General features: G+C 44.9%; 1 protein-coding gene across 1 annotated transcript; it reads left to right on the top strand.

Moving 5' to 3' along the window:
- Positions 1–4,907: 4,907 nt before the first annotated feature.
- On the top strand, positions 4,908–8,209 carry LOC122547228 (serine/threonine-protein kinase ULK1-like). The gene is made up of 4 exons (XM_043685867.1): positions 4,908–5,661; positions 6,338–6,430; positions 6,561–6,602; positions 8,051–8,209. The coding sequence occupies exons 1-4, from the start codon at positions 5,572–5,574 to the stop codon at positions 8,099–8,101; spliced, it is 276 nt and encodes a 91-aa protein (XP_043541802.1). The 5' UTR covers positions 4,908–5,571; the 3' UTR covers positions 8,102–8,209.
- The last annotated feature ends 2,514 nt before the right edge of the window (positions 8,210–10,723 follow it).

The raw sequence follows: 10,723 nt of genomic DNA, 5'->3' as shown, positions 1-10,723 counted from the left end.
GCTGACAGTGTGTTCCATATTGTACCACAGTCTGGGTGAAGTAAACGTTCCTCAGATCTCCTCCAAACCACTTATTCCTCACCTTCAACGTTTGCCCTCTGGTCTTAGACATGCTTGCCACAGGGAAAAAGTTCTAATGATCTATCCTGCCTATTTCTCTCTATTTTGTCTCCCTCAATCTGATCCACCCCTCAGTCTCTTCTGCTCCAGGAAAAACAAACCCAGCCTATCCAGTCTCTCCTCATAACTGAGACTTTCCATCCCAGGCAACATCCTGGTGAATCTCCTCTGCAATCATGATTATGTAAGCAGACATCACATTGGATAATAATTGCAGGAGATTAACAAAATGGTCACCATGAGGCTACCTTTTTTTAAAATTGCAGAGTTTTTTTATTGAATGCACATTTCATTGTCTGCCATGGTGGGATGCTGAACCACTGTTCCCTGAAGATCAGGATTACTAGCCCAGGGACATGATTAATGGGCCACTACTGTCTCTCAAATCATTGCACTTTTTTTTGATACTGCTTCTCAATGTCCTTCTTGCTAAAAAGTAGAACATCACACATTTCTCTGCATTAAATGTCATCTGCTGAGTATCTGCCAGTCTGTCTGTCTCTCACTCTCCTGCTCACTGTTTACAAGACTTTCAAGTTTTGCATCATTGTAAATTTTAAACTTCTGTCCAGATCTAGGTCATTCAGATAGATTATGAGAAGCAGTAGTTCTTCAAGCAACCCTGGGGAAGTCCACAAGATACAACTGCTCACCACAACACTTGTTTTGCTCTTGCTCAGCTAACGTCTGACCCATGATATGACTGCCCCTTCTATTCCAAAGCTGCTGATGAATCTGTTACATGGCACATTATCAAATGCCTTTAGAAATCCACACACACAACATCACCCATATTACCCTTCATGAACCATTCCTGCAACTTCATCAACACCTCAATCAAGTTGATGAAATATGATTTAACAGCTGGCTTTTCTGAATCAATCCAGACTTGTCCAAACATCAGAGAGTGGAGCCCAGGAGCTGAAAGCATAGCCACTGATGATGGGGTGCATGTGCGAGGTCAGAGTTAGGGGAACAAAGGATCTCAAAGGAACACAAGGGAGGAAAAGATTACAGAGTGGGAAGGACTGGAGAATGTTGCAGAGATAGGGAGAGGGTGAAGGAGGTTACAGAGTTTGGAGAAGGGTTTGAAGGAGGTTACAGAGATTGGGAGAGGGTGAAGTAGGTTATAGAGATTGGGAGAGGACGGAGAGGTTACAGAAATTGGGAGGGTCTGAAAGGGGTTACAGAGATTGGGAGAGGGAGAGTTGTAGAAGAACTTTTCTTATTTGTTCATGGGACGAGAGCATCACTGGCTGGGCCCAGCATTTATTGCCCGTCCCTAGTTGCCCCTTGAGAAGGTGGGTGTGAGCTGCTTTCTTGAACCTCTGCAGTTCATGCGCTGTCGTAGACCCAGAGTATCTTTAGGGAGGAAATTCCAGGATTTTGACCCAGCAACACTGAAGGAATGGTGGTATATTTCAAAGTCAAGATGGTGAGTGGCTCAGAGGGGAACTTGCAGGGGGTGGTGTTCCCATGTATCTGCTGTCCTTGTCCTTCTAGTTGGAAGTGGTCATGAGTTTGAAAGGTGCTGTAACAGGATCTTTGGTGAATTTCTGCAGTGTATCTCGTAGATAGTACACACTGCTGCTACTGAGTGTCAGTGACGGAGGGAGTGGATGCTTAAAATGGTGGATTTTACTATTCAAAAGTGATGCTGTTTTCTGTATTTAGTCAAGCTTCTTAAGTGTTGTTGGAGCTGCACCCATCCAGGCAAGTGGGAGTATTCCATCACACTCCTGACTTGTGCCTTATAAGTAATGGACAGGCTGTGGGGACCTGGAAGATGAGTTACTCATTGCAGTATTCCTAGCCTCTTATAGACTATTTATTTGGTGACTCTGGCTCCGTGCTGCACCCAAGTATTTACTTTGATGGATGGAGCAGTGGAAATTAGGTCAAACCTGGTGCATGCTATCACTGTGTTATCAGGTGTAACATTCTCAGCTCTCAATCAGATCATTTCAGGTTTATTATTCCTCCCTCCAAGGCTTGGAGGAAATACCATGCTTTCTCTCAGACATTAGAATGAGATTTTCTGCCACTTCTCAGGCAGTGCAATGGGCATGCTGGTGTTTTATTTTTCAACTGCATTCTGGACAGCAGAGTGGAAGTTGGCTCAGCAAAAGCTAAGCAAAACCCTACAGATACTGGAAATCTGAAATCAATCTGAGAATGTTCAAAGTTCTGACAATATCAATGAGGAAGAATGGAGTTGACATTCTGATGTTTGGCTGTTGACCTGAGATGTTAGCTTAGTGGGGAATCTTGTTGAAATGACCAAGAGTGTTCTAGCTGGTTTGACGCTGCATGGCCTCTCTTTGGGAGAAGCCTTGTCTACCAAACCCTGTGTCAAACACTCCAGTATTTTAACAGATGAATGATGATCCCAAACTGGGGAGGAGGGAGCATTCCACCCACCAAGAGCTGCTAACCAATCAGGCTAATGGGAGATGTTTCAGATCATCACAGGGAGGGAGAGGGGAGTGACTGCAGTAGCATCAATTCCCACTCAAAGCCTCAAGGACAGTCCCAGAGACAGTGATGACAGGAAGGGAGCCTGGGGAGGGGAAGCACGGGTTGTGGCTTTCAGTGTTCGCCCCCCCTGCCCCCTCCCCCCTTTTTCTGATGGTTGGATCCGCCATCAGGCACTGGATTTCTTAGATAAAGGGTCCAAATCCGTCAGGGATCCACATGCCAACACACCCAGAATAGGGACACTTCACAAGCTGCCCACCACTGGAGAGTCCCACTCACTGCAGGGCCTAATACCACAGGGCAGGATGGAGGCCTCAGCTGGGCAATTAGTGGCTGAGCGGGAGGGGGGAGCGGTCATATCTGTTTGGCCTTCCTCTCACAGACCGTAAAGAGAGGATGTGCAGGGTTGCAAGGAGAAGATGGCAGAATGGCACTCAGTCATAATGCTCATTCAGAGAGAAAGCTTCCTCAGGCATTGTCTTATGATATGAGGTTCGGTAGATCAGTACTGTGGACAGTCATAGAATCCTTACAGTTTGGGGGCAGACCATTCAGTCCATCCAGCCCATCATGCCCACATCAACCCTCCACAGAGCATCACATTCCACACCCCCCCCCCACCCCCCCACCTCCAAAACCCCACATTTCCCACGGCTGACCTACCAAGCAGGGTAATTTAGCATGGCCAATCCTCCTAACCTACATATCGTTGGATTGTGAGAGGAAACCAGAGCACCCAGAGGAAGCCCGCACATGCACAGGAACAATGTACAAATTCCACACAGACAGTTGCCTGAGGCTGGAATCGAAACCGGGTCCCTGTCATTATGAAGCAGCAGTGCTAACCACTGAGTCACACTGTGTGCTCATTGGAATTTAAAAGAATGTGCAACAAGCTTATTGAAATATAAGGTTTATTGGGGGAGTTGACAGGGTTGATGTGGAGAGGGTCCAGGACCAGAGGGCATCATCTCAGAATAAGGGATGACACATTTAAGATAGAGGCAAAAGCAAGGACAGCAAATGCTAGGGATCAGAGTCAAGGTTAGTGTGGTGTTGGAAAAGCACAGCAGGTCGGGCAGCATCCGAGGAGCAGGAAAATTGACATTTTGGGCAAAAGCCTTTCATCAGGATGAAGGGCTCCTGCCCAAAACGTCGATTTTCTTGCTCCTCAGATGCTGCCTGACCTGCTGTGTTTTTCCAGCACCACACTAATCTTGACTCTAATCTCCAGCATCTGCAGTACGCACTTTCTCCCACATTTAAGATAGATATGAGGAGGAACTCTTTATCTCTGGGGGAGTGAATCTGTGGAATTCTTTACCACAGAGGGTGGTCAAGGATGGGTTAGTAAGTATATTCAAGGCTGAGATAGACGAGTTTTTAACCAGTAAGGCGGGAATCAAGCATTATGCAGAAAAGGCAGGAAAGTGGAGGTGAGGGTTAACAGATCAGTCATGATCTCACTGAATGGTAGAACGGACTCAATGGACTGAATGGCCTACTTCTGCCCCTATGTCAGATGGTCTTATGATTAAATGCCCTGCACCCACTGCCCACCAACCCGTCATTGGGACAGGGGGAGTGGAGGGTACAAGATCTCTCTCTCTGCAGAGGCTGCTGGACCTGCTGAGGATTCCCAGCACTCTCTGGTTAGATTTCAATAACAACGGAAATTGGAATAAATACTTGAGGGGCAACTGTTTGGTGGGTCAAGGGGGATACCGAGTGGCTGGAATTGATCTCATTGAAAAGCTATTCCAAAGAGGAAGTGGGGAGGTGATGGTGTAATGGTATTATTGCTGTAATATATAACCCTGAGGCCCAGGTAATGTTCTGGGGACCCAGTTTTGAATCCCCTGTAGTTTGGATGGAGCAAGGTGGTGAAATTTGAATTCAATACAAAGCTAGAATTAAAGAGTCTAACAATGGCAATGAATCCATTGTTGATTGTCAGGAAAACCCATCTGGTTCATTCATGTCTTTTAGGGAGGGAAATTGTCATCCTTACCTGGTCTAACTACATGAGACTCCAGACCCACAGCAGTGGTGCTGACTCTGAACTGCCTTAAGGGCAGTTAGGAATGGGCAATAAATGCTTGCCTCGCCAGTGATCCTGCTATCCCGTGAATGAATAAAGAGCTAGCACATACGAGACGGGCCGAATGGATTCTTTCTTTGGGCCAGCTGCGCGTGGTTAATCTGGTCTGCTGTTGAAATTTGTGTGCGTGTGTGTTTGCAGGGAAAGAGTTAAACAGTCAGGCTGCTGTGTTGACTTTGCTGCAGTTTCCGCTCATCAGCGACAGAGAGTGAGAGCAGGCTGGGCTTACACACAAAAAGCGCCTGCGCGTTTCCAGAAAAGCTAAGCTGCACAGACAGACAGAGGGAGAGGAAAATAACAAACAGGGTTCTTTGTCTCATCGTTGCGAGTGTTTCTCACCCAGAGAGAGCTCAGATACTGTGGGATCAGCTTACTGGCAGAGTGCACATCGACTTCAGTGGAAACGTGGCCCCTTTTTCTCCCCCAGAGTAGCAGAATACTTTACAACAGTAACCAGCGAGGAGTCTGTCTCTTTACCTCGGTATCTCAGCTGTCCTTTGTATACAAACAGTCTCCAGCTCGGGATTGCAGACACACATACACATATGTACATACTGCAGTCTACCATGGAGACAAAGAGGGCTCTGAGAAACGCCAGCCAACTCTGATCACTCAGGAGAAGCAGATCGACCCGTTATTACAAAAAAAAATGTACGAAAAGGCATCGGCGGAGACAGAGAAACAGCCCCTGGACATGGCAGGAGAGAGGGATGCTTTCTGGTCTGACTGCCCAGAGATCTGCCCTGCTCCATCCAATCCCTAATCGGAACCTCCCTGGCGTGGCTGAGAACTGGGAGAGAGGAATTCAGATAAACCAGAGCACCAAATAATTTCAGCAAATCAAAACAAAAGAAATATTGAGAGGAGAGGCGATGGAGAGTGTGGGGAAATTCGAATTCAACCGGCAGGATCTGATCGGGCATGGGGCTTTCGCTGTAGTTTTCAAAGGCCGTTACATCGAGGTAAATTTCAGTGGTCAGTGTCCCTCAGGGAGGGATACTGCGGGCCTTGGACACACTGTCCATCCGTGTTGGATCTTTCTGTTCCTTCTCGACTTGCCTTCTCGGTTTGCAGCAGATTTTCTGCACTTCCACTGGATGTCTGTCTAATATTTTCGAAAAGTGGCTGAATTTCGCCCGGTCGCATTATTGACTGAGCTTTTGGAGGACACTCTGTCTGCACCAGGCCGGGGCAAGTTAGGGCAAGTCTGCTTTCACATGGGCCTGAGGTTCTGCAGTGCTGCTGAGGCTAATTTTCCCCGGTCAGCTTTATACAGCAGGAGCTTCCAGCTCAATCTGTACAACAAAACAAAAACAGAAATTGCTGGGGTAACTCAGCAGGTCTGGCAGCATACATTAATATGAACAGTTCAGAAGAAGGTTACTCTGTCTCTCTGCACAGATGCTGCCAGATCTGCTAAGTTCCTCCAGCAATTTCTGCTTTTGTTTGTTTGAGATCTCCAGCAGTTCTTTGTTTTAGCTCGCCCTGTACGTGTCCACTCAATCCTCAATAAAAAATTAACCTCACATATGCCATACTTCTTACCCGTCCCCAGGTGCACGGAAAAATGGGGAGGGTTCCATTTGTTTCCAATAGAAGAAATCGAACTGATTTCAGCAATTACAAACTTTATTTCAGAAACACGATTGGGAAGTTGCCATTAAATGTATCAACAAGAAAAACCTAGCAAAGTCACAAACCCTTCTGGGAAAAGAAATTAAAATATTGAAGGTAAGGACATCACTTCATTTGATGCTTCTTAATTTTTCGATTTTTAGCAATAATACAGTCAGTGCTACCATCTGGAATGCTGGTGGTGAAGTTTAGCCTATTAATCCTGTGGTTTTATGTTCTCTTTCAGGAACTGAAACATGACAATATTGTGGCGTTGTATGACTTTCAGGTATTTGCATGCTATTTTTGATAAAGTCAATGCCAAAGTTTCTTATTTTAGGCAAGTGTTTTTTTAAAAATAGAGAATGTCCTAATTGTATTTGTAATTTAGTTTGAGGGTCAGATCCAGATAATTTACACTGCACTTATTCACAGTGATATAAGAGGGCTCTGGTGGTGCAATGGTAGTGTCTCTTGCTCTGTACCAAGGGATCAGGGTTCAAATCCCACCTGGTCGAGATTGTTATAACATCTTTGAAAGGTTAATCAGGAAAATATCTTCATGGTAATCTATGTATCACAAACAAGTAATATATAGACCTTTCTAACGATTGGATTAAATTGGTTTTCAATGGATCATAAAGGGATGGAAGTTTGCTGGAACAAATATTCCAATATGCCTCTGATGTGTTTGGGATTATTTGCACCCTGGAGTTTGGATTGATGGGACTATCCCCTCTGCCCCTGGTTTGATTGAGATATTTACCCTCTGTATTTGGATTGATGGGATTACCCCCTCTGCCCCTGGTTTGATTGAGATATTTACCCTCTGTATTTGGATTGATGGAATTACCCCCTCTGCCCCTGGTTTGATTGGGATTATTTACCCCCGAGCTCTGGAATGCCTTTGTCGAAGAATCTTCTGGCTTGTGTTGTTTCGGGTTCGCGCATGCGCGGGTAGCCAACAGCTGATCGATTGTTGATATTTTTTCCAGGGCCCGGAGTTTCACTGCGCTTGCGCAAGGGGTTGACAACCTTTCGCAGAGGCTCCTGGGGAATGTAGTCCGCTGCTCCTTCCACTACAATGGGGCCCGGTTCGCGCAGAACTACAACCCCCAGGGCAGCTGTGCGCGCCCGTGTAGCAACACGTAACATGGGCTGTTGCAAACAGAGCCGGGGTTGATTGGGCAAAGCAGGGTCTCCCTATGTGACAGTTTTGTAGGAAACATGACTAAGGTTACCCATTGCATGTACTGTACTAGCTGGTACCAAAAATAACCAGAGCTGCACTTTTGCTTGAACTGCTTGTGACCTCCTGAACATTATATTAGTTCCTGGGACAAATGCAAAGAATAGAACTAGGGGCCCTGAATAAAAGACACTCCCTCATTAATCCAGAGGTTCAGGAGAACCCTCTTTTACTGGAAATTCCATGAGGAGTGGTCAAAGTGATTTAAGGGGAAGCTGGAAAAGGAAAATAGATGGATATGTAAACAGGAAAATAGTACATTTTTGTAGCACCTTTTGTGTCCTTGGATCATCTGAAACTGCTTTAAAGCTACTGAAATGGATGTAGGTTCGTTTTCAGACATTTCATCACCATACTAGGTAACATCATGAGTGAGCCTCCGCATGAAGCACTGGTGGTATGGCCCGCTTTCTATTTATGTGTTTAGGTTTTTTTGGGTTGGTGATGTCATTTCCTGTGATGACATCATGTTAAGTTCTTTTTCTCAGGGGGTGGTAATTAGGATCAACAGAGGAACTACGAAGAGCAGAGGAAAATGACCTATACAGTTTATACAAAACGAACGGGGACTGAATGAGCACAGTCCACAGATTTCTCAGCAACAAACCCAAACAAGCAGATAAAACACGTTCAGCAACCCTAGCCACTCTCCCCTCAAAGGCATCTCAGAAATGACTGCCAGACTATTCAGACCTCTTGGCATCATGGTAGCCCACAAACCCACCAACACATGAAAACAGCAGCTAATGAACTTGAAGGACCCAATACAGACAACAAGCAAAACTAATGTCATTTACAAAATACCTTGCAATAACTGTAACAAATACTGCATTGGACAAACAGGAAGATAACTAGCCACCAGGATATATGAATATCAACTAGGCACAAATGACATGACCCTTTCTCACTAGTATCCTTACATACAGATGAGGAAGGACACCACTTTGACTGGGTCAACACATCCATCCTAGGACAAGCCAAACAGAGACACACACGCATGGCACTCCAACCTGAACTCTGTCAACGAACACATTGACTTGGATCCCATCTACCACGTCCTGAGAAAAAGAACAGGAAATGATGTCACCATTGGAAATGACATCAACCCAAGGAAACCTTAACACATAAATAGAAAATGGGCCATATCACCAGTGCTTCATCCGGAGGCTCATTGATGATGTTACCTAGTATGGTGACGAAATATCATTCAGAACCTCAACCTGAGCTACAAATCTTCTCAAAACTCGCTACTGAAATAATTGGTGCCAGCATTGTTGTAACGAGGGAAAGGAAGCAGCCAGTTTATGCATAACAAGATCCCACACATAGCAATGTTATAATCATCAGATTGGACGCCTCACCGTACCAGAAAGAATCTCCCTTCTCTTTTGAATAGTTTTGGAATCCTTATGTCACCTGAAAGAGTAGAGAGGGTCTTGGTTTACTGTCTCATCTGAAAAGGAAGAATTTGCAGAGTATAGTGCTATGCTGCATGGACAAGTTGGGCTGAATTTTGTGTTGTAAATTTTATGCAAGTTGCGTCTTTCCGCTCTTTGTTGAGGATTGCACATAATACATTTCTTTTGTTTATCTGTGCAAAGTTTTAGCTGGGGTGATGTTCTCTGATTTAACAACTGCAGCCAAACATTCATAACGTTTGTGCCATTTGTCAAAATAAGCTGTGATTTTTACCGAATGACGCTCATGGAGATAATGACTCACTGAGACCAGAAGGCATTTCTTTCCACTTGTCACACATCAGGAGACTGTCCAACCCAATGTGCCTGTGCCAGCTATTTCTTAAATTATTCTTTCAGAGGATATGGACATTGCTGGCAAGCCTTGCATTTATTGCCCGTATCAAACAGTCCTGTAAAAGGTGGTGGTGAGCTGCCTTCCTGAATCCCTACAGTCCATGTGCTATGTTAGATCCACAATGTTGTTAGCAAGAGATTTCCAGGATTTTGACCCAGTGACACTGAAGGAACTGCGATATATTTCCAATTCTGGATGATGTGCGGCAGGGGGTGGTGTTCCCATGTATCTGCTGTCCTTGTCCTTTCGAAAAAAAGGTCTATCCAATTAGTCCCACTCCACCTGCAATTTATTAACCTTTCCAAGTCCTTACTCAATTATTTGGAAAGTACAAATTGAATATCTTTGCACGGCCATTTTAGGTGGCACAATTTACATCACAGCATTGATATGAAGGTCTCTGAAGGTTTTGGATTCTAGTCAGCTAGAGTCTCACAAAAAGCATCAGTACAGTTATTCACCATTGCGTATCTCTAGTTTATTATGCTTAATGGGAGCTTGTTACCTGTCTCAATTTTGCAGTTTTACCTCCTGGTTAAACCATCCCTGGCCTTGCATCTCCAAATCTCTGTAACTTTCTCCAGCCCTTTAAGCCTCTGAGATATCTGTGCTCCTCCGACTCTGGCCTCTTGTGCAGCTGATTTTAGCCACTCCACTACATCAGTCACAATCTGCCACCTCGGAGAAGGTGAGGACTGCAGATGCTGGCGATCAGAGTCGAGAGTGTGGTGCTGGAAAAGCACAGTAGGTCAGGCAACATCCAGGGAGCAGGAGAATCGCCATTTCGGGCATAAGCCCTTCATCAGGAATCTGCCACCTACACATTCACAGTATCACTGCTGAGATTAATGGGGTGGGAGCTGTGCAGAGTGCACCCTCAGACATTCAGTTTGCTTGAGATGCCATGTTCAATTGTCAGCACCATACTGTAATCTTTTATACTCACAACAAATTAGCTCAGGGAACGATCAGAAAGTTTTTGATTTGAAAATTTGAAATAAATGTTAGAATTTTACACTTGTGTCATTAATACTTTGCTCCACATCAGAGTATGTGGTGAATATAAGAATGCTCACTTTCCGACAAGTGCAAAATAAAAATGTAGGAGTTTAAAGTGTGACTTTGTAGAGGTCATTCAGTGATACAGCACAGAAACAGGCCCTTCAGCCCAACTTGTTCATGCCAACCAAGTGTCCTAAACTGAACCAGTTGCATTTCCCTGAGTCTGATCCATATCCATCTAAACCTTTTCTATCCATGTACCTGTCCAAATGTCTTTTAAATGTTGTAATTGTACCTACCTGCCTCTACCACTTGCTCTGGCAGCTCGCTTATATACTCTCTGT

The sequence above is a fragment of the Chiloscyllium plagiosum genome, unplaced genomic scaffold (assembly GCF_004010195.1).
Source record: "Chiloscyllium plagiosum isolate BGI_BamShark_2017 unplaced genomic scaffold, ASM401019v2 scaf_3106, whole genome shotgun sequence".
Taxonomy (NCBI): domain Eukaryota; kingdom Metazoa; phylum Chordata; class Chondrichthyes; order Orectolobiformes; family Hemiscylliidae; genus Chiloscyllium; species Chiloscyllium plagiosum.
The sequence above is the reverse complement of the archived record's forward strand: the minus strand, read 5'-3'. Positions and strand labels throughout refer to the sequence as shown.